This window comes from Amblyomma mixtum, chromosome 2 (assembly GCF_055824585.1).
Source record: "Amblyomma mixtum isolate Tamu chromosome 2, ASM5582458v1, whole genome shotgun sequence".
Lineage (NCBI taxonomy): Eukaryota > Metazoa > Arthropoda > Arachnida > Ixodida > Ixodidae > Amblyomma > Amblyomma mixtum.
Genome location: NC_143013.1, coordinates 22,006,234 through 22,029,325, shown reverse-complemented (window position 1 = coordinate 22,029,325; position 23,092 = coordinate 22,006,234). Strand labels below are relative to the sequence as shown.

At 46.4% G+C, this 23,092-nt stretch overlaps 3 protein-coding genes across 3 annotated transcripts; 2 read left to right on the top strand and 1 right to left on the bottom strand.

Annotated features, from left to right (window-relative positions):
- The first annotated feature begins 340 nt into the window (after window positions 1-340).
- On the top strand, window positions 341-12,627 carry LOC149358655 (ribosomal oxygenase 2-like). The gene is made up of 9 exons (XM_089570808.1): window positions 341-555; window positions 5,108-5,471; window positions 6,573-6,692; window positions 7,980-8,111; window positions 8,889-8,995; window positions 10,556-10,676; window positions 11,418-11,733; window positions 11,797-11,885; window positions 12,424-12,627. Exons 1-9 carry the CDS (start codon window positions 488-490, stop codon window positions 12,598-12,600), a joined length of 1,494 nt encoding a protein of 497 aa, XP_089426934.1. The 5' UTR covers window positions 341-487; the 3' UTR covers window positions 12,601-12,627.
- Arr2 (arrestin 2) lies at window positions 607-2,244 on the top strand. Its single transcript, XM_089570809.1, has one exon. The coding sequence runs from the start codon at window positions 854-856 to the stop codon at window positions 2,054-2,056; it is 1,203 nt and encodes a 400-aa protein (XP_089426935.1). The 5' UTR covers window positions 607-853; the 3' UTR covers window positions 2,057-2,244.
- Window positions 12,628-13,921: 1,294 nt separating the features above from the next.
- On the bottom strand, window positions 13,922-22,361 carry LOC149358654 (uncharacterized). The gene is made up of 4 exons (XM_089570805.1): window positions 22,294-22,361; window positions 18,068-20,460; window positions 17,656-17,720; window positions 13,922-15,320 (listed from the first exon to the last, which is right to left on the bottom strand). The coding sequence occupies exons 2-4, from the start codon at window positions 20,441-20,443 to the stop codon at window positions 15,224-15,226; spliced, it is 2,538 nt and encodes an 845-aa protein (XP_089426931.1). The 5' UTR covers window positions 20,444-20,460; window positions 22,294-22,361; the 3' UTR covers window positions 13,922-15,223.
- Between the last annotated feature and the right edge of the window lie 731 nt (window positions 22,362-23,092).

The window sequence follows — 23,092 nt, the reverse complement described above, 5'->3', positions numbered from 1 at the left end:
AGTTCTCAAATATTTGGTCTAGGTGGACACAGGACAAGACATTAAAAGAGGGGCAAGGGGTAAAGAGTTATGAACTGTCGTTTATTATTTTTTTAACAATGCGATTTGCTTACTAAGGTTTTGATAATAAATTGATACGAAGTAGAGTTGCACATCGAGAAAATAATTTGGGCCTTGAGCTTTCGTGCGAGGCAAGTCCCTCATGCGGAGTGCTGATTGTGCGGGTTAGTACCGCATATTTAAAAATTAAAGCGAAAAACGCAGGGCGAAGATAAGCAATGGACACAATAAACGTTTAGCGTGTTTTCGGGGACTGTTCCTCTACCCATGCAGCCACGTCTGGCAACAGCGCACAAACACTCTGGCGCGGCGTGCACGTGGTTAGCGGTTTGTTTCGGTGTTTCGGTACGTCTACGACCGTGACCTACCATTACATAATTTGCCTCGTTCGAAACGTTTGTTGCTTGTGGAAGTTACCTGGCTGGCAATGAAGACTAAGCGAAAGACTGATGGTGAAGGACTCACCAAAAGAAAGAAAACTCGCAGCAACACCTGGTAAGTCAACAGGAGCTTTCTAAAGCTAGCTGCAACCTCTCTCAAAGTCAAGCTGTTGCCCGTTATTCGGTTTGCTTGTCGATGATCCTCACGGATCATGGAGAAGCCACATTTCTTGGGGACCTTTTACTCTGTACGGGCGCCGCAGTCGTAGGGCTTCAACTTAATCTCGTTAGCTGCGCGTCATCCGACTGCGGCACTCCGGCGACTGCATAAATACGAGCACGCCTCGTTCGCCGACGCAGTACGCATCACGACAGACGTTCTGCACGTCTGTCACCGCGTACACACGTTCACAATGGCGTTCTTCGTCTTGCTGTGCCTCGTCGTCGCCGTAAAGGTGTACAAGAAAGTCTCGCCCAACGGTAAGCTCACCGTCTACATTGGCAAGCGGGACTTCGCGCAGCGAGGAGACAGCTGCGATCCCGTGGAGGGCGTCGTCGTGGTCGACAATGATTATCTCAAGGGCCGCAAGGTGTACGGCCAAGTGATCACCACGTTCCGGTATGGTCGCGAGGAGGACGAAGTGATGGGACTGCACTTTTACCGACAACTGTTCCTCGCCCATGACCAGGTAGTGCCCGAGCGCAATCAGGTTACCCAGGTGTCCGACCTGCAGCAGCGCTTGCTACGCAAATTGGGAAACAACGCGTATGCCTTCAGCTTCAACCTGCCTGCAAATGCGCCCATGTCCGTCACGCTTCAGCCTGGCCCCAATGACCGTGGTAAACCTCTGGGTGTCGAGTACGAGCTGCGCGTCTACGTCGCTGAGGACGACCAGCAGAAAGCTCACCGACGCAGCACCGTCAACATGGCTATCCGCAAGGTGCAGTACGCGCCACTCATGCAGAGCGAGCGCCAGCCGACGACCGTAGTCTGCAAGGGCTTCACGCTCAGTCCAGGCAAGGTGGAACTCGAGGTTGTGCTCGACAAAGAAATCTACTTCCACGATGACAAGATAAACGCGCACGTGTCCATCTCCAATTACTCCAAAAAGAACGTCCGAAACATCAAGGTCCTGGTGCTGCAGAACACGGAGGTCACGCTTGTCCACGGGCATTACTCCAAGGTGGTGGCGTCTGTGGACAGTAACGAGAACTGCCCCATTCTTCCTGGTGCTGCCTTCTCCAAAGTGTTCCACCTGCTGCCTTTGGCATCGGAGAACCGAGACAGGAGAGGAATTGCCTTGGATGGCCTGCTGAAGGAAACTGATGCTTGCCTGGCATCGTCAACACTCAACCATGAGGATGCTATCGGCATAATCATTTCATATGTTCTCAGAGTGCAGCTCTATCTGGGGCCCATGTCTGGTGACTTGATTGCTGATGTTCCCTTTAAGCTTGCCAAGTCAGAGCCTGAGGAAGTCTACCCCAAGCTTCAGGAGAAGAGAATCTTTGATCGCGCAAAGCTCAAGAAGCAGCTGACCAGAGAGATGAGCACCAACCTTGTATTTGAGGACTTCCAGTGGCACAGGCAAATCAGTGAAGACGGAGGAGAATAATTCTTAAACGATTTTTTTTCGCCTAGGTTGCCCTCTGTTGGTTTCTCCGTCTCCACTGCTCTCTATGTATGTCTGGTTCTTGCCTTTAGTTTTCGGGCCTCGAGGAGTGGAACTGTATGGTGGATTTTATTTGTAGAATATCTTTGTATGAAAGTACTACATGTTAATAAAGAATAAGCTAAATAATGGCGCTGACTATTTTTGCTTCATGTTGCAATAGAAAAAACCAATCCACAGATTGGTCATCTTGCTGTTATGTCCAAAACAGCTATTTTTCTTGGAATGGACCCTGAAGTGAGCTTTGATGGTGTTAAATAAGGTTTACAAGATAATTAGAATGCTTAGCTGTGCTCCTCAGCTTTCATTAGAGAATGCAGAAATGGAATCTCAGGTGACATCATCAGCACTTTCGGGAAGCGCATGCATGATGTAATGTCTTGCATGGTTTAACCAGTGGCCAATGGTGCTGTATTATCCAGTATTACGAAACCGGCTTCTGTCAGCATGAATGTCACCAATAGGTTATTTATGGTAGTTGCTGTAAGAGCGTTGAAGATGACGTTGCAAGCTGCCTGACGGTACTAGAAATGCAACACCGCAATTCAAGGAACATTCCTTATACATGATGTGCGTCTATCTGCACATGAAAAGCGGCGAGTTTGGTCAGAGAGCCTCCATTTTCTGGATGCTAGTGGAAAGTGTGGGAATTAATGTCTCTAGACAAAGGCTCAGACCAGGGGAGTTATTTTTGAAGCGAAAGCTTCACTACGGGACCTTGGGCTTCAATCGCGGACCGTATAAATTTGACCTTCAGCTGAGTTAGAGGACAAAACATGAAAAAGAGAAAAAGAAATTGAATCAGTATCCATGACCAGGAGTCGAACCCGCGGTTGCGCGAACAGATCTCCTTTAAGGGCCGCTCAGCGAGACCACTAGGTGATCGCTGCAGCCAACATGCCTCGTGTTAAACTGCACCACACTCTCGCACTGTGCATTGGAGAGCGTCGTCTTCATCATCTGCCATCTGCTTCATCCCGCGGCACTGCCTGGTCACCATCGTCTTCTACGTAGCACAAATCTGTGCTTTCACTCCGATTCGAATATAGTAAACTTGCTGGCTCTCGCCCTGCCATAAGCTTACCGTCCCGGTTAGCTCAATTGGTAGAGCGACTGCTCCGGTGAAGCGGTGGTCCCGGGTTCGAACCCCGGACCAGGACAAATTTTTCTTTAACTACGAAGTTTCTGAGAAAGCTGTATAGCTTTCCTTTGTAGCCGTATGGCTGCGCTCGGGTGGATGTCAATGAGTAATTACTCCCTTATTAGTAAACTTGCTCTATAGTTTTATGCAGTGCTTTTACTGTGGACACCCATTAACTGATTATCTGGTCTTGTCATGAAGAAATGTATTTAAAAAAGCTCTCGTTAATTCAGACTGTGTAATTCAAACAAATTTTAGGTCCACTTCTAGTTCAAATTATTGAGAGGTGACTGTTTTATAATATTGGAAAATTCCACGGGCTATAGAGGGTGCCACTAAAAGACCAATATGGCTGCCCAAGAGATGATAGGCAGCTGTGCTAGCCTATTGCTGTATTGTGCTGTCTCATACTGCGTTAAGACGTCCGTGCTATTGACTCGCTTTCTAGAACGACGAACCCCATCTCGTGATTGCGGACGCTGATACGGCGGACCTAGCTATGAGGGCACAGAAGAATGACGGCACTCTGGCTGACACAAACAAGGCATCCATTGTTACAGTTACAATAACGCCAGCTAGCAACAAATTACACTAAAGAATCGAGATCGTCTCTTCACCAGCAAAGTTATGAGTGATTGTTGGCAGGGAGAAGTTATGAGGCTGGACGGGCTGAGCTCACGGGAAAATGTTCCCATGAGGCCTCTCCCCACTGGCGGAGAGCGGAGCACCGCACCACAGTGTCAGCACGCGATGAGTTCTCAAGCCGAAGAGAGCTGTCTCCCCTGTACAAAGCAATCACACCATCTGTGAAGCTCATGTCGTCCCAATTCAGGCGCCCTGTGTAGTTAAGATGCATCGTGGGCAAGCAAACGAAAAGAGACAGAACAGGGCGAGTCCCCACAATTCTTGTGTCTTGAATTTAGAGGAAATGTGTGTAGGTAATATCACCTGTGACCGGACAGTTCAGTTGCGTAGTAGGTAGAAGGTATGGTTGCTTTTATGTTTTCTGCCCATGTTATGGTCTTTAATCATTAACTTGAATATTATAATAGCCCGTCACTGTGCCTATGTGCAAAAAATAATGACTTGACTCAAAAAGAAGCTTCCGTTGGAGATACTAGATCAAGTTGGATCATCTCTCGGGCAGTACTGTAGATGGCCGCGAGGCGGTGACACTGTATTTAAAACTTGTGAATATGCCTTGGACAATGCTAATGTACTGCTGCAGATTACTTTTTTTTTATTGTTCTCTGTGGCATCGTGTTTCCAAATCCTGTATCATGCATTAGGTCCTGCTGGAATTCCTTAGGGAAATGGGCCTTTATCATTGTGTTGTCATTAGGTGCAGTAGTACAAATAAATGAAAAGATTTCCTTGAACAGTACTTAAGCACAAACTGATATAACCAGAACTCGCCCGTAAGCAGAAGTAGCTAATTTTGCATCTTAGTTACTGCTGTCTTTATAAAACTGTTCACTGATGCAAACGTCGATGAAATGTGCACCTCACTTCCCTGACATCTATGGCTGAAAAAAAGAAAAAAAAGAAATCAAATTATAAATTCGAGAAAGAGGATCAGCATTTATAGTCAGGCTCAGCATCACTTGCAGCATGCAAAACTTGGCTGGAGCTTCCTTTTTGAAGCAGCAAGAGCCCGACTGTGGTGCCAGTGGAAAGGGTCAGGCTTTCTCTGAAGTGTATCGCACTGCATTCAGTTGATTACTATAAATTGGTGTGATCATTGCCTTTGCATTGCAGGTCATACTGAGCAGGGCTGCATTGATGTTATTATAGTCAGCTTGAAAGAAGGGGTATTTATTTTTTGTTTATAAGTGTCCCTTATTTCCTTGCAGCACTGACAGTACCTCGAGTGTCCTGGGCCAAAATTTCGAGACGCCACTTCATATTGTGGAGTTTCTGCTGACTCCACTTTCATTTGAAGCGTTTGTGGAAAAGCACTGGGAGCGAGAACCGTTCATATCTCAGAATCGAGTTGGTCACGCCGAGCGGTGGGCACCACTATTTGGAAAAGACAACTTCTTTGCCTTGCTCAAGGAGAAGCAAATATACTTTGCAAAGGACATTGCTTTGTGCAAGTATGAGGATGGGAAGAGGACAAACTTTGAGAGGCAGGGACGTGCTACTGAGGCTAAGGCAAAGAAACTGTTTGAAAATGACAAAGCTACAATGCAAATCCACCAGCCGCAGCGATGGGTGGTAATGCACTTTTGTTCCTCATTTTCATGACACTTGCATTGTGTTTTTATCTGGGCTCTCCACAGTGGCTTGGAATAGCCTTTGAATACGTATACCCCGAAGGCACTTTACTGGTTGCACGCACCACTTTTAATTGAAATTGTTATAATTCTAATTGCAACCCTCTGCAGTGGCTCAGTGGCTATGACATGCTGCAGCTGAGCTCTAGGTTGGACTGAATTCTGGTTCCAGTGACTGCATTTCAGCATGGCCAGAATGGAAAAGCATCCACGTGCTGTGCTGTGTTATGTCAGTGCGCCTTGAAGAACTGCAGGTGGTCAAAATTAATCTTGAGCCCTTCATAATGACCCAGGTGCAGCTTCGGCACATTAAACCCCATATGCCATACTGTAACATACCATGCCGTACTCTGCCGTACAATACATGCCATAGCATACATACCACACCATAGCACACTGCTCCTTACACCACAAGGCACCATGGTTCGGCAATACACATTTTTCAATATTACCAAACCTATATTGTCTAAAAAAAATGTGTAGAAAAAGCAGCATGTTCAGATCTCATTGGTATTTAAAATAGTGCTGTTGTCCCTTTGACCTTCTCCTTCTTCCCGGTGAAAATATGTCAGCAAGGAACACTTGCCACCAAGAAGCCGGATCAAGGTCAGCATGCTTGCCAACCCACGCAGTACGAAGTGTTATTGCCAGCAGGGTGCCATGGTACTGCCTTTGCACAAATCACATTGGAACAAAGGGGGAAAAAAAAAAATTGGTTGTTGCTGTTTGTTTATATGTATGAAATGCTGTAAAGCAACACGCGTTGGTTCAAAATTGACTCTTCACCCCGCAAGTAGTCTGAAAAGCAATGCGGACTCTTAACAAAAGGTCATTATAGTGACCAGAAATGTAAATCCTGCAGTTATGATCTGTCTGTGTGTTTCATTGCGTTTCCTGGGAATTATGTTGAGCATGGCTAAAAACCTAGCAGACTGCTGGATGGAAAACTGAGAGGCTACCACTGTCTTGTTTCAATTTTAAGTACACAGTGCCAGTGTGACTTGTGAAGGGCAGAGTTGAGCATGCTCAAATGTCTCCACAGGATGGTCTCTGGGAGGTGCTGGAGAAACTGGAGTGCTTCTTTGGCTGCCTCGTGGGATGCAATGCTTACATCACTCCCCCATCTGCGCAGGGGTTGGCCCCTCATTATGATGATGTGGAGGCAAGTTGTGTTGTTCTTGCATTTTACATTCGGGCATTATTGCATACAGACCCGAGACGTGGCTCTAGACTGAGCATCAAGCGTAGTGTGATTGTTGATAATGTGAAAAGTGAACTGCAAAATTCTCTGTGCAAAATTTCGCAAACAAGTGGTTGCCGAGGTTATGGTCAGCTTTGTAGGTTCACAAGGTTTGAATTTTGAAATTACCTTCTAAAAGGGCTTCTTGCCATTTGGTCATCTCTTTTCTTGTCTTGTTTTTTCAAACCCTAACCATTCCTTGTTGCATCAGACACTCATTGACTCACTGGACACAAGTTCATTGCTGTCACTTGTGTGAGCACTAGGCAACGGATAGGACATAAATGGAAGGTGGCCTCTTGGCTGACCACTGCCAAAGGTTTGCTTGCAAACTACATTATAGTAACGCAAGTGCTTAGGTGACTCACCAGATTTGTGTGTAGTAGTTTCAGTGAGCTTGAGTTGATATCACTGTAGCCTGGGAAATCATCTTCCTTTCTTTCTTCTTTCTTTTCTTGTCTTTTATTAAGTAAATTGTTTTCAAATGTACACTTGGGTACTTAAATCTTCATCCTCAAGTTTAGTGGCTGGTCCAAAGCAAAACTGATATCAGAGGCAATAGATTGTGAGAATACAAACTGTAGAAACAAGTATACATTAAGGGACCACATCTATATGGAAAGAACACGACTATAAATATTGCATCACCCATTCACATGGTAGCAAACATACATTTATAAAGCATAGCAAACACATTTGTAAAACTCACTTGCAAATACAAATAATCAGTTTGAGGACGTGAAATGTTTTGCTTACGAGAGCTGTTCCTTAAGAAACAAGAGTCATCATAAAGTGTGGTTTTCTACATCTATATTTTTCTGGAGAAATTTCTTGTTGGTGTTTTGTTCATGTCTGCCTCCCTGTTTTAATCCTTATCTATTGACTGCAGAACCTACTGTCAGCATTGTAGCCCTCATTTGCACTTTCTAATAACACTAGCTTGGCATCTACTGATCTAAACTTCGTAAGCTAAGCTAACAAGTTTCTGAGCTTCCCTGCTACTCTGTGGCTTTGGGCAGCTAGTTCATAACAGCACTTCTGTCACAGCCAGTTGTTTCTCCCAGATGGTACTCTGCCTATTGTGAAGTGTGTGTCTGTTATCTTCTGCTCAGATCAAATCAGGCTCAAGATTGTTATTTAGATGTATGAAGAAATCCTTGCAATTTCTTCTTGATTACTCATAATTTTGTATTGCAAATTTTCTTGCAGGTTTTTATAGTGCAGTTGGAAGGCGAAAAATGCTGGAAGCTTTACAAACCTCCCATTGAATTGCCTCGCACTTACAGTAGTGATTTTGATGCTGCTGATATTGGTGAGCCAAGTCATGAGTTCACATTGAAGGTAGGTGAATAGTGAAGACTATGTAGTTTAGCATGGCCTGCCTTGTGTACTCCAAGCATTTTGCTTATATGGTCAGCCGCAAAAGTTTATGGGATGCGGATGTGTAAAAAAACTTACTTAGGCAAAGTCGTATAAGCCGGTTGCCTGAAATGGCTGCAGGTTTAAGGAGACGTGTATGCCGCATCCACTGCTGTCAGTACTAGGCCTGTAGGTTTCAAGGTATTGCTGCAACACACACATCCCCGCTATCTGTGCCGGCTCATCCTCTATATATGTTTATTTAAGGTTTGCTCTCTCTATCTCTCTCTCCCGTAAAGTTCTGCTGCTGGCTGTATGTTTTATTTATTTATTTATTTATTTTAACCTCTTGCTTCCGATAAAGTTAAGGCAGATAATTCTATGAGCAAGTGATGCTCTTCTTTGTGACTCCATATATCAAATGTGTGTTTGTACTGCCAAGAATTGTGCTTCGTTTATTTTTTTATTTTGTGAGGTTTGGAAATGTTGAGCAAAATAAATGAATTCAAGGCGGGACATGGACGTTGCCAACGGTAGTTATGCTTGCCCCATGTCCTGTCTTCCATTTGTGTAATTTATGCAACTTTTTTATGTCCCGAAGTATGCACTAACTAGTTTTTCAGCATGCACAAAAATTCGCAGCATGTTGGCATGGCTCCCTTGTGCTTGAGGGGTTACTGTAAGCTTCACGTAACACAGACTGACCCATGTTTCGTTCTGCAACGGTCCTCAGTTTTTTCTGCCTGCTTCCTCTGAAAGCCAGGAGACTTGTTGTATATGCCACGGGGAACTATCCACCAGGCATGGACTCCAGAATCTTCCGGAACTCACTCTACGCACATCACGATAAGCACTTATCAGAACCAGTAAGTGTTTCCAAGCTTGCTCCCAGCTTGCTCCAAGATTTTTTTTTGTGCCACTTCTCATTTCATCAGCTATGTCATATAACAGCCAACTGTCTCAAATGTTAAGTTTTGCTAGCTTGCTCATTCTTAAGAAAGCACACAGAATATCATGCTATCCTGATCACTGTCGCACAAAACCACTACATCATATGATTATGCATTGTATCGTGTAAATTCAGTAATATGGTAATATTTTTTGTTAATCATAACCGCTCATGCACCAACCACAGGATTAAATAGTCCGCTTTTTGTGATAAATTAACTAAATTCTTTAAATGTCTTAATTCAGTTAAAACACTTGCTTCTTTTAAAAACCTAAAGGCCCATAAAGGTTATACAAGTGCATTTTCTCCTTGAAGCAAACTGGTATGAAAAAGAACTTCGTCATCGTGAAATTACATTACAATCCTTTTTTCTTAGCTTCTCAAGTTTTGTGGATGAAAATGTAACATGGTTTACTTTCACGGATGGGGCAAAAGGAAAGAATGTAAGAGCAGAAAAAGTTGCAAAATTGTCAGTGCATGTGGAAGCTATTATACCAGGTACAGTTTGTTCCGAAAGAAGCTTTATTGGCCCAGGTTCTATCACTGTCCTGAATCTATTTTATGTATTAGTTTTGTGCATCATTAAAAGCGTGTCCTTTTACTGCATTAGTAGTCATAAGCAATGTTGACATTGTCCGTGTGATTGCTTTGTTGGTTAAAAAAGTAAGCTGGGCTAGCTTTGTTATATATTTCTGCTATGTCTGCACCACCCACTGTTGGTGCCGCGAGAATTGATGCCTTGAAGCAGCATGAAGAATAGGACAGAAAAGAACCAACACCACGAGTGCTATGGTCATCTCTATTGCCTACTTCGCACTGTTTCACGCATTAGGTTTGAAGAACAAGCCCAGCTTACTATCCTTCCGATGCCTTCGTGGGGCCTGAATTTTGGCTGTCACACAGGCCTGGAAGGGAGTTGGCGAGGGCCATTAATTGTGCGTGCTGTATAAAGTGGTAGGTCACAACGAAGTTTGTAGTTGGGCTTCTTGAGAGCTGCTCCTGTCTTAATTTTGTTCTCTACGATGGTGTTTTTTTCATTAACCTAGACTAGTTTGTTTTGAGTCCATGTTTAAAGGTTCCTACGTTCAAACTTGCAGCATTAACTTGCTGAAGTGCTTTTTCAAAGATATCACAGTAATTGTTAAGCTATTGTAAGCAAAACCTGGCCACTGTCATTGCCTTTCTTGATTTCTGCCTCAAATTAATGATGTAACATGAAGGAGCTGCTTTGGACGACAACCTATCAAGTGGGATTTAAAACATTGAAGCTTATGTTCATAGCCCTCCACTAAGGCTACATGCTTCATGCAATAAGAGGCTACAGGAAACATTCTCAAGTGTGTTTTTATATGTGCCCTCCTGTCCAGTGATGATGCTGCTGTGGCTGCTGCAGCATGTGTTCTCTCCTAGTCTCTGCTTCGGCCAAGTATGGTTTACCGTTTCTGTTTCCACTGTGCTTGCCGTTTTCTTCACTCAGCACAGTGGGCGACGGTCTTAAAAGTCTTGCACCAAACTTGATTGATGCTGCTCTGGACTCCTGCGTGCAACTTCGAAAGGGCCTCCCTCTCCAGTTCCTCCCACATTCAACTTTATCCAAGGTGCAAATCACACAAATCACAAGGTGCATGCTCATTTTAGTCAGGGGATGGAGGCTGCCATGACGCTCTGTAGAGCTTGTTGTTATGTACTGCTCCAGTCTCTAGCTATTTCATGCTTGATTCTTCTGGCAACTGTAGAATAGACAGTTTTTAAGACATTGCTGTGGTCAATTGAGTTTGACTAATCATGGATAGTTGTTATTTTGTTAGCTCGTAATTCGTCTGTGTCATGATAATGTGCATTTAGAAAGGGTACCTAGCCGAGTAGTACCAAGCATCGAAGCAGTTAGGTTATACTACAAGGATAACACTAAGCCTTTTTGTAATCTTTCCCGTGTAAAACCACTAAAATCAAGTACCACTATGGTTACCTTTGAAACAGAATAAAATTTAACTGGGTGTTATGAATCATCAAACAATTTAAAACAGTATTTCTTTTCCTTTTTTTTGTCCAGAGAAGTAAAAATTTTTTTAATAGTGCTCTCTTAGAAATAACATTGTTTGATGCTATACTTACTTCACTGCAGTTCTGAGTTCGAAGTTATTGTATCTTTATAATTTCGCTAGTTGTTCACGTTGACCTCAAACAACACTTTGCCTCCTGTGCGCGCTCCACATAAATTTTTCCTCTCTGTTGTCTCCTTTTCTTGTTTTTTCAACTTAGCTTGAGCATGTCATGATGCTCGTTTGTGAAGACATTGCTTGTCTGACCTAATCGAGCTTTTGCACTTCTTTTTAAAGGCCACTGTAGTCACTGCCCTCGAAGCAGTTCTGGAGCATGTCAAGAGCACAAGTGATCCTGTGCCCATCGCTGAAGACCTGGTTCATGATTTCATGCGTACACGATTGCCTCCATTTGGAGTTGACCGTCAGGCTATGTCTGAGACAACGCCAAGTGGCAAAGCGCCTTGCATCAAAGACTGCATCAGGTTTAGATACCCAAGCCATGTGACGTATTTTATAGAAAGTGGTGCAGCTGAAGCGGATGATGATGAAGAGGATGCTGCCGATGTGCCGTCACAATCACTTGCTGAGCAACCACTGCAGCAGGATCATGGTAGGGCTCGCATGTTTCCAGTTATTTCCACTTAGTGTGTATGCCTATGTTTCATCTGTGCAGGTGAAAAAATGGTGCTGCTAGTTACGTCAATGTTCAACGACAGGGAAACACACATGGTGTCTACTGGTGAAGATGATGAAGACCAGGAGGTAGGGAACTTCGATCATTCGTACAACTTTCCTGAACATGTATGCTTGTGCCTAATACTACTGGTTTAAAAAAAAATTGTTCACCCGATAACCTACTGATTGCATCAAAAATAGTGGTTCCGGTCACTGGCGGATTAATAAGCAGTCATGCATCGGGTATTTAATGTCCCTATGCATGAATTGCTCTTTTGTGCGAATGAAGTCTCTAATTCTCATATTATAAAGAAATCAAAGAAAAAAAAGTTACGATCACATTATGCTAGCCGGTGTACCCACATTCAAAACCGAGTATTGAAATTCGAGAAATCTGTGTTTCGCCAATTAGTAGCAGTTAGCATATCGTCTTGCTGTGCAGATTGTCAGATTTGTGTTAAAACCCAAATTGAAGGCATCGAAGGCCTAGAGGTAGCAGGCAATACTTTATCCTACAGATATTTTTCCATTTCATGACACTGAGCAGTATAGGGTTAAACAGGAAAAAGAAAAGAACAGCGCAACAAAACAAAACAGGACATGAAATGGCTGCTCCTTATTGCAGGATCCGGAGATAGCAAAATTTCCTCTCCGCTTTCTCGAGGCAATAAAAAAATTGTGTGGCTCCAAAGAGTTTGTACGCTGTGAAGACCTCAACTTACCATCTGATGAAGACAAGCTTCTGCTGCTTACAACCCTGTGGTCTCTACACTTGCTTGATGTCCAGGGCTCAGACGCATAAAATGGCAATAAATATTTATGCAGTGTCTTTTCACTTATTTTTATGTGCTTATTATCATTTCGACATTCACTAATACTGCTCCTTCTGTCTTGCGGATGTGAGCTGTAAATTTTTTGTTTGAAGCCTATCTTTCACATCTGTATAAGAAGTGTGTATTTTTATTATATGTACACAGATGTAGCTGAAGGCTCATGAAAGCTGCTCTTATTACTTCTTTGACAGCTGATATATTTGGTTGTGGTGGTATAATTGGGTCAAAGCATGTGTACTGTCTTGCTGTAGGCAGTTACGTGGCCTATGCGAATGTTACATGTGAATGACTTCGATATGAACAAGGTGTCAGTGTGGCGTGTGCTGTCTGCCCTGTTCTGCCCTGTGCTCTCTCGGTGGCCTGTGAGCTGTGCGGTGGTCATCCTTATGTCTTCCTCACCTTGGGGCGCGTAGCAGTATGATACCTTTATACTTTCTGCTTATTTTCAGCATTTAGGAAAAAGCTCTGATAAAGCTCTTGACTGTGAGGACATTTCATGTTAGTGCAGCCCTCATTGGGCCTCCTCCCTCGTGTGCAGCTCTCCACTGCGTTTTGTTCATTTATTTTATTTTTTATCAAGAGCAATGCCACAGAGGCATCATTCCTATCCAACGTAATACCCCCCCCCCCATTCCTGCACTTCTATGTGCCACCCTGCCACGAATGTCGTGGTGCTGTCCTTGGAAGTACTAATGCATGGTTTATCAAATTCAAAGGAGATCGCGAAATAGGTTGACATATCAGTACTTTGATATATAAATAAACATGGCGGTAGATAAAGTTATACACCCACATAAGCGACTTGCTTCTTGTAGAGACGTGTCACAGGCTGCAGGCATACTGCACGCCAGGCAAGAGCCACCGCTAGCCTTCAGTCAGTTAGGTTGGCTTCTCTGCGGGACAACTGTTTCAAATGCCGGCTTCTCTGCATGACAGGCTGTTGCGAGGAACATGGATATCCTCAAGTAGACCCCTGTTCACCTCGAGACGTGGTTTTATAGCACTAGCACTGCCAGCAGGTGTCCAAGGCTGTGCAGCTGACCCAACTCCGCCCGGCCAAATGTGTTCGCTCCCCTGGCAGGGGGCTGCGCCTCACTGATATATTGAATGAACGTTCCGCTGACCGAGAGTTTGATAAATGCATACAATAGTGTTATATATTTGCTTGGGATTTCCAAGGAGATTTTTTGACTGTTCGATGGAAAAGCATTCAAGATATATGGGTTTGATGTATCTGGGATTGACTGTTTTTGGCTATGCCTAATTGATGTAACACACACACCCACACAGTGCAATGCAACGACACATTTTATTTTGTAGGGCTAAGCTTGGGTGAAGAAAGGAGTGACTAAGCAAGCATAAAAAAGAGCATTTGTAAGTGGTCGGCGGTGCCACGTGGCCATCAGGTGTGAGCTGATTTGCCACTTTTGTTAATGTTTAATTGTTTTTTTACAAAATTCTTGCACCTTTAATGGCTGCATCACAAATGGCACTCACTACACAGAGTAGGTTTTACTGCTGCTTGCTGGTTAAGTTTAGTAATGGAGACTTGCTCCAAGGAACATTGACATTAGCTGTAAAGAACCCGTCTGATACTGCAATATGTAACAAAGAACACGATTATTGCAAGCCATGCCTCTTGTTTGTAGAAAACGAGCATGACTATGCAAGTTGTGGTCCCTGAACCATGCCCGTTAGTAAAGGGGGAAAGTTGTCACCATGAAAAATCAACAAGAACATAGGTCTTCTGGAAAACACCCAGTGGTTATGCTTTCTTTGCTGGGTTTCTAATCTTCAGGAAGGGTAATACAAAAAGCTGCTTCAAATCCTGCAGCCATCTCTATTGATAGTCTCTTTTTTTTTAAAGGGCATGTGAAAGTATTATATGTGCTGCAATCCTATATAGTTCCCAACTTTTTCATCCGAGGTCATATAGTTTTAAAAAAGCTCAGTGCCAAACATAGCGTGCACACATTTACAAAGAAGGGTATTGTTGTGTTGGACATAAAAAATTTGGTTGGTTTTGATTGAAAAATTGGGAGCATGTGGCGTATCTCTAGGGTACCTAAACTACAACATCCGTATAGCATGTGCTCCTCCATATAGCATGTGCTCGTAACCTTAAACCTGAATATGTAAAATTCAGGGTAGAGTGGCTGTTTTACTCTACATGGCATAGAGAACACCTTACAGTGGCTAATTGTGGCATTCAAAAAGTTTCAAGCTGGTCTGTGGTCTCCTAACGCACTGACAGGATCGCGCTGGCATGGCGCGCTGCGTGAATTGTAGAAACGGTATTGGGAAAGTAACAACATCGCGCATTATCTAACAGACGTTATTTGAACGGCATTTGTAAACGTCAGTCTTGTGGGTTTACTGGAAGCCGCTTATCTATAAATGGCCCACACCAAAAAATCGAGTTGTTTCTCTGTCCATTTGTTTTTAGGATCGTATATCTACCAATCGCGCTTTGCGCACGGCATTGCCGACCACCAACTATGTAGAGCCACGAGTGTTCTTAGCGCCCGGGAAAGCGGAGGTGCGTAAAAGGAAGGGAGGTGGGTGCTGACGTAGGACGCGCTCCGTCCGGGCTCAGTCCATGATCTTCCTTGATGGCGACATGGTCATCCAGGCAACCATGCCAACGGTCAGCACCGTCCGGAACAGGCTGCTGTCACTCCTGAAATGGCTGAAACACGGAAAAGCTCGCATGAGACGCTGGTTAAGGAATAGTTGGAACGGCGAGCGTATTTCTGTGTATGTTGCCACACAATTTTGTTCCGCCATCCCAATGTCGCGTGCATGTCGTTAACGGCGTTTGTCATTGACCGCTTACGGTGTGGCTGTACTCTAGAGGAGAGAAAACTTGAAGCGATTACACCTGAGGTAATGTATAGTTGGTCATTGCTAGCAGTTCACGTTTTGCGCTGTGGCTTGCTTTGCGAATGCATATAGTGTGTTGCGACGGTCCCACCACAACTTTCGGTTCGTCGACGTTCCCGCGCCCTTGCCCCTGGCTTACGCGCCGCGTCACGTGCACGGGCTTCCCTACGCCGCCGTTCCGCTCTGTTCATGCCACTGCGCGACTCGACTCCACGTCGACGCCCCGGTACTGTCTACCGCGTCAATGCGTGTGTTATATTTGTGCTTGGCGGTGTCCTCTGCATGTGCCGCTCCGTCGCTGCTGCTGCGGCGCCCTCTATCCACGCGTCTGCGCTGCTGTCTGCTCCGGTGTGCCCTATCTGCGCCGCTGCATCGCTCACTCTACGTCGCCCTCCGCTACAACGCCTATACCGCATACACACTACTTGCCACCTTTTGTTCCTGTTCCTCCTTTACTGATTAAAAAAAGAATATTTCGAGTTCCTGCCGCCTCTTCTTCCTGCGCTCTTCTTTAATTATTGCTCTTCTTCCTTTGGCGCACGCGCTCTGCCCCAACACCGGACTCTCGAGGGTGAAGACGCTTAACTATAGCGCTGTAAAAGTAAAAGGAAGGGTGAAACATACTGGGATGACGGCATAGGAAAATACCGAAGATTAGTATACAGCTCCGATACCTTCTACTGGAATGCTCTGAGCTTGCATCCCATACCATTGCATTGGTGGCTGCCCTGCTACGCGGAGGAATACGCGTCCTTTTTCCACGCGGCTCTCCATCTGCAGGGGCGGATTCTCCCCCAGGCAAAACTCTTTACATGGGAAAGGAATGCTTATCCACATTTTTTGGACGATAAACTTCCAGGTTCAAACGGGACCTCCTCCTCCAAGAGTGACCCATAAATCCGCCTTTGGCCAACATCCATGCCTTCCGGAGTTTGCACTAGTTTCTCGCCAATTCCTGCCTCATCGTCCGCTTCACCAGGCCAAAATTCTAGCTCTCCAGGAGCTCGTTACCTGTGGTTCCTTTCGTTCGGCTCTCGGGTAGTCCGGGCGGCGCGTCCTTTGGGCCTCGCATCACCGATTCCTCCCGTCGCGCTCTCCCCCCATCTCTCGGGTGGTCTCCTTTCCAGATCTTATCGAGACCTCTGTGGCTTCCCTCACACACCGCTTTTCCTCGTCCTCCTCTCCACCAATCTTTTCATCGGCTAGCCACACGTGCTGCGCTCCCCTTTTCCAATCGCGTCTTTCCATCTCATTCTTTTAATCCTCACCTCCCCTACTTCTGCCTCGCACGGTTGCGGTGATACACATAGCTCGGTGAACAGTTCCATGCGCCAGGCAAATTTACTTTCCTCAATACACATTCTCTTTCTCTCTCTGTATCGGCGCAGATCGCGTGGCGACCCTGATATCGCTACTTATATTTTTTTCGCGTAAAATGAAATGCCGTGTGCAATGCACGCAGCCCTTTGATCGACGTAAGCTTTGGTCAAGCGCCCATGAGGCTGTATTCGCGGCAAGCACTCCTGGTCCTGTAATGCCCCAAACTTGCGGTGCGTGCCTGCGTGTACAGTCGGGGATAAAAGTCTCCGGACCACGTGTTCCTCTAACGAAGCCGATAGTTCTGCTATTGGACGGCGGCTGGAGACCACACTTGTGGAGGTAAAGGCTAAATTTTTGTTCTTTCATCTCCACAAGTGCGGTCTCCAGCCGCTGTCTGATAGTAGAGCTATAAGACCCGTTTGAGGAACACGTGGTCCGGAGACTTTTGTCCCCGACTGTACGTGTCGGCGCGCACGTTGAAGAGATGCGGTTATGATCGCTGCGTGCTAAAACTCTTCTACCCGCACCGTGGAAGCTTGCTGGCTATGCGTGGTGCACAGGTAATTGTGGCGCCGCTGACATCACGTGCAAACACCTAAATGTTTTCAGCCAATCGCAGAGTTCGCGCTGTGCAGTCCTGGCAGTATGGTTTTGTTCTCGCTCTTACATCCTCCGTGGTCGCGGTGTATGCTGCATTTCAGGCAGCATGTTCCGTTTTACTCTGTCGTTATTACTATAGCGTGGGTTCCGTGGCGGGTATGCGAGATTTACTTGAGGAAAGCGTGTGGAAAACTTAGATGTGGCCAAACCTCGTGCCTTACCTTGGTGTAAATTCATCCCAAAATAGAGGACTCTTCTGATGCTTTGAGTGATAGCTTGTTTCCTCCTGAAACAGAAGACGAGCGCCAGCTTCACGCTTCAGCAGCTATAGCAGTTTTGCAAGTATATAAATTTATAAGCAACGTCAAGCAAGAAATTTGGTGCCAATTAATGGGCAACTGAAACTCCCTTAAACTTCCTGGGAATGTTTTGGACGTCCTGCGGACGTCCAGTTATTATTTCAGTGCTTATTCACTGCATTTCAGTGCTTATTTGGAACAGGGTACACCATTTTTCGCGCGTTTCGCTCTGTGTTCCTTCGTCGTCAGTTTTGCGAAGAAATGTAAGTTCACTCAAGACACCTCCAAAAGAAGAGACCTAGTAGGGGCGATGTAATGTTCAAAATCTACAAACCTGCTTTTCGCCCAAGTCTTCTGCGGAAGGAGCCTTCCGGAACCCGGTCCTTGATAACGATAAATCTGTTTTAAAGAGCTGAGTGATGGTCATGTCACGACGATCGTTTGATGCTGTGTCTTCATAGTCACTCCGGTCACTTTGTCTTCTTTCCAAGCCGTGTCGTTCTCTTACTTGAGACGACCTCATGTCTTCTGGGTTTCGACGGTAAGCATTTCTGGCTGCCGCGTCCTCATTCTCTCTTGTCGACCTGGCTCTGTCCAGCGTGGCACTGTTCCTGTTCGCTCGAGAAGCGCGCGATTCGTCGTGCGGGAGGTCTGCGCGGACGCTCAGTGCGTTCTCTCTCTCCCCGTACGATAACCGACGCCTGTCACCGGACATTCTGCTGTCCGCTACCATCCTATCACGAAAATCGGTTGAGCGGATGTTCTGGTAGCGAGATTCACCGCAACGCTCGCGGCGGTTCTCGGTGCGCCGGGAAGCCAGGTATAAATATCGCCCGACGTCATCACCTGGTACCCTGTCTCGTGTAATGAAACCTTGCTCACGAACAAGGCGTCTCCCACTTGGACTTGCAGCCCGTTCGCGAGAATCCACCAGTCTAGACAACCGGTGTCGGTTCTCAGCCGATTGCGACAAGGCAGCGTCGCTGGTGCGAGTTAGCTGTCTGGCGTTGTATACTTGAATTGACGTGTCCCTCGTGTCCTGCCGATCAGGTATTCTGTGACTGGCGTCAACTCTCGCTCGCAGCGTGCTGATGGTTCGCGCATCATCGTGGCGTACCGAACTAGACAGGCTTCTCCTGTCCTGAACATCACGGTTTCGGTCGCTGTCCCGTTCTTCATTCCTACTGCCACGTGTTCTGGAATCGCGCTCGTGCTGGCTCTCGCGCCTACTTTCTTTGTCTTCTCGGAACTGCGTTCGTCCAAGATATCTATCCTGTGTGTTTGCGTGCCGCTTGTCCCATACGTTCGCCAACGTCTGTCCAGTCAAAGATCGGGCTGTCCTGATGCGCCTCCGGTCGATGGTATCAATGGCGTACCGCTCGTCCGCGGCAGATCGCCTGGCTTCGCGATTCCTGCTGCTTTGGAGTGAAGTACGAATATCTCTCGTCCTTGCCTGCGCGCGTTCGCTGTGCCTTAGATCGCGCCTCACTTCTTTGTCGTCCTCGATGATACCGTTTCTAATGGTCGACACTCTTATTGTTTGAGTGCTCTCCTCGCCTGGAGCCCGAGAAGATGCCCTTGCTTCATCGCCTTTGTTGAAGGACGTCCTCGCCAGCCTGTCTCCCCTTGCAACAGCTTCTAATGGGAGCAGTGCGCTGCTTCGTATTTGATGACGCGCGATGTTCTGCTTGCTCCTTACGGTCGCTACTGTTGACCTGCCGGATAGTTTCTTCGCTAAACCATTCAGATTGTTCAAGTGGTCCATGATCAGGTGGCTTTGCTGCATGGCGTCTCGAATGTAGCGACCCCTGTCGTCTTTTCCGTCTACCTGACGTTTTGAAAGCGTAGAACGTAGAGAGTTCGACCTTGACAAGCGATTCTTTTCGACACGACGCTCAAGACGTTGTGCGTCGGCCCTTGCGTCTATTCTCCGACTGTTCTCCCTGGTTTCATCGAATCGTGTGTGCCGTTCTGAATTCGAACTCCGCAGATCGTCCTGGCTGTCGGGTTTGTCTGTCTGCCTCCCGTGAACGTCAAATCTCTCGTCAGCATTGCGCCTGTTCTGACTGGGGCTCAGCCGATCACCTGAACGAACCATATCGCGGCTGTCTGACCTTACCGTTCTCCTCGAATCTTCCTTCACCCAAGTCGGTGCGTCTGCTGTTCCCTGCCGTTCGCTGCCCGCGTGGACTCCTTCGTGGATGCCTTCAAGCCCCCTGTCCCTGGACTCACGCTCTTGTCTTTGCAAATCCGACCTGCGGGACTCAACGCGAATGGTTCTTTGAGTGTGTCTGACATCTGTCCTAACACTGCCGAGCCTTTCTCGTCTGCTGAGCCGTTCAAGGCTGGACAGAATGCGTCGTACGCTTCGCTCCGCAGTTTCAAAGTTTCTGACGTTTTCCTTGCGAAACCGAAGGTACGAATCTTCGGTGCGTTCTCTGGAAGACCTGCTGGTAGTTCGTACCATCTGTTGGTCGGTCCCGGCGTCGCGAACGGAAAAGCCTGCCGACCGCTTGTCGGGTTCGTTGTCACTCAGCTGTGCTGCGTGCTGACGGCCTCCTTGGAGTGCCTTGAGGTCCTCCCGCCGCCTCACGTCTTCGGCCGTGGGACTGAAGCCCGTCCAGTGCTGGTCGAGGAGCACCCGGTCGTCCAGGTACGCTTGGCAGGGAATGGCGATCGCCACGAGGATGAACCACACCGGCGTCAGCATTCAGAGCTCGGCTTCGTCTGTAACGATCACGACGATAAAGATCGAAAAGAGACTGAGCGACAGACTTGAGTCATCGACGTGCTCAAGTCGGGGAAAACATTTGTTAAGACAAAAGAACGTGTAGTTCAATGACGTGCGGATGACTGCATACCAGGGTGACTTCGTTGCACCACAGGACAGCTTTGGATTTGCATATTTGGCTATACCGGGTGTCCCAGTAACCAAGATTTTCGAAAAGTCGGATTGTCTGTAGCTAGGCGAGTGAAACCAGTTGAGTGCTGTCGAGAGTCGCATGGCCTAGTCAGTAGTATTGTTTCGTACTGGAAATTTAGTAAAGATTAATAGGCGAACTTTTTTTAATATTGATGTCAGGAATGAAGTATCAATGCCCAAGTTGTAGATCGCCTTGAAACACAACCGGCTGAAATGTTTGCGGCAAGGCTTTCACGTAGCTTTTCTTGCCAGCATGCAAAGAAAGCTCTCAGTACTAAAGCTACTACGTGACAGGGGTACTGCTTAAATGACCCAAGACGTCTCGCAGAACGAAATCGACTTTTCTCCGGACCGTTGTCCTCGACGGGGCTTTGAGTGTGCCCTGGGCGAGAGATATGCGCCAGCAGCTAGCACGTGGTATACTTTTTCGCGGGCATTCTTTTAAAGCCCTTAATTAAAGCCGCGTAAGCGGCTCCTTGCATGGCGCAAAAGTTTCAGCCAGCTGTTTAAACTTCTGAATGCACTCCTCATTCTTGAGGCCAAAATTTAATGCTAACTGATTAGTACTTAAATAACTTTGAAGAACGAAAAAATAGTGCAAATTAGGCCACCCGACTCTCGCCTTTTTTTTTTTTTTAATCTTTGCTAGTGTTAGGTGGGACGCCCGGCGCATATATCTGACCTTTTACTACGACAGAATATTGTTATTTCAAAATCTCCTACATCGAACTTCAAATTCATTCGATCTGATGCTGGTCTCAGCGTACTAACGGGGTCTTTTGACTCGAACTCGGCATAATTCGAACAGATTATCGGTCCCCTTCAAATTCGAATTAATCGAGGTTCAACTTACTCTCCTTCGGCAGTGGCGTTCGGCACTGGCGTAGGCGCACACATACAAGGCCTACCCGATGCCTTCAAATAATTTGACATTAACTTCTCGAACAGAATTACCGTTTTAAAAAGCACAAAAATGACGTTTCGGAATTTCGTTGGGGTGTATTGGGCCCAAGGTCGGGCCCGTAATTACTTGCGCGGTATCATGGATCCGTGAGCCGCGCGGTGTATGCAGAATGTATAGAAAGGCTTACGAACATTTGTTCCCTTCAACTTTAATGTTGCACCGCATGGATAATTCGAAGTTTTGCAGTACGGTTTGGAGATACGTTTCGGCCTTTCATTAATAGAGCTTCTTTATCTCTCTCTCTCTGGCGCTATGCCTGCCCATAGCCTTCTCTATGCCTTGTCCAAGCTCAACAAAGCCGATCGTCGTGTAAGTTTTCACAGGTTCGCTGAGAACAGCTTTGAGTTGTACACTATACTTTAGCAAGCAGGACGACCGTTGGGTCATTTAGTATTGTACTGCAGCATTAGCAGTGGGCGGGACGTGTTTTCAGCGCGTTCTGCGCGAGCCGAGGACGAATCAGGAGTGGCGAGATGTGCGCAAAACTTTAATGAGCCCAGAGCGTCTCTCGGCGCATACTGCTTCAGTGGCTCATCGCCAGAATTATGCGCCAGAGACAGACCGAAGTCTACGCAATCCGTTCGCGTTTCAGCATGTCCGTGCTGCTGCATGCATGCTTAGAGAACAATTGGTTTTCAGCGTGCGCAGTGAAGCACCGAAATGCAGCACTTACCTTTTCTGAGGAAGAGATGCCGCCGGAACGGAGAGCGCCGAATACAGCGTCGAGTCCCCGGCCCAGCTTCTTTTATATAGGCGCCACGTGCCTCGGGTGGACGTCGCTGGATTTTAGCCGCGCAGTTATCTGTCCGGCAGCACGCGCGGCTTAAGTAAACGTCCCATCCGAAAAGCTAAGAACGAGCTCCACCGGCCTACTATACGTTGGCTTCTGTAGACATTAATAAGTTGACCGTGCCAGAAATACTCCGTTGTTTGCGCTTGCTTGGAAAAAGGGATTACGGCCTGGGCCATTGACGTAGGCGGCTTCTTGGAATCCCGGGCTGTTGACGCTGAGAACGGACGACGTGCAATGCACGGGACACGCTTCGCGGCTAAGAGTATACAGTTTGTAGATTCGGTAAACCCTTGATAAACCGGGCTAATACACTGCAGCACTTCATTTCGCTTGTGGCACTACAAACGGGGACTGCAAGCAGAATACGTGTTTGGCTTGGAGCACAAGTGTGCCACGTGCCGTGTTTTCGTGAATGCCTACTTAGTACTGGTGTCCACGCGTCCATGGACTAGGCGGCGTCTGTCTGTTCAGCGTATATCGCGGATTTTTCATCCCTATATAGCGGGATGTCCGGCTTCACATTTTTTATTTTTTTGCTTGAGGTAGCTTATTCTTAAGAAGGCAGTGTTAGCAGTGAAGCGTTATTTATTACCAACCAGACACGGTTTCATAGTTTTTTTTTTTTAATGTAGCTTTCCCTCAAGAAGCTTAAGTGTGCGGTGAAGCATGATTTACAGGA

Excerpts from the sequence above, each read along its gene's own strand:
- LOC149358655 (XM_089570808.1), top strand. The coding sequence starts at position 488 with ATGAAGACTAAGCGAAAGACTGATGGTGAAGGACTCACCAAAAGAAAG. Across the intron at positions 556-5,107 it reads AAAACTCGCAGCAACACCTG|CACTGACAGTACCTCGAGTG; the intron begins GTAAGTCAACAG and ends ATTTCCTTGCAG. Across the intron at positions 6,693-7,979 it reads CTCATTATGATGATGTGGAG|GTTTTTATAGTGCAGTTGGA; the intron begins GCAAGTTGTGTT and ends ATTTTCTTGCAG.
- Arr2 (XM_089570809.1), top strand. The coding sequence starts at position 854 with ATGGCGTTCTTCGTCTTGCTGTGCCTCGTCGTCGCCGTAAAGGTGTAC.
- LOC149358654 (XM_089570805.1), bottom strand. The coding sequence starts at position 20,443 with ATGCTGACGCCGGTGTGGTTCATCCTCGTGGCGATCGCCATTCCCTGC. Across the intron at positions 17,721-18,067 it reads AAGACTTGGGCGAAAAGCAG|GAGGAAACAAGCTATCACTC; the intron begins GTTTGTAGATTT and ends CTTCTGTTTCAG. Across the intron at positions 15,321-17,655 it reads TGGGATGAATTTACACCAAG|CCATTTCAGGAGTGACAGCA; the intron begins GTAAGGCACGAG and ends TCCGTGTTTCAG.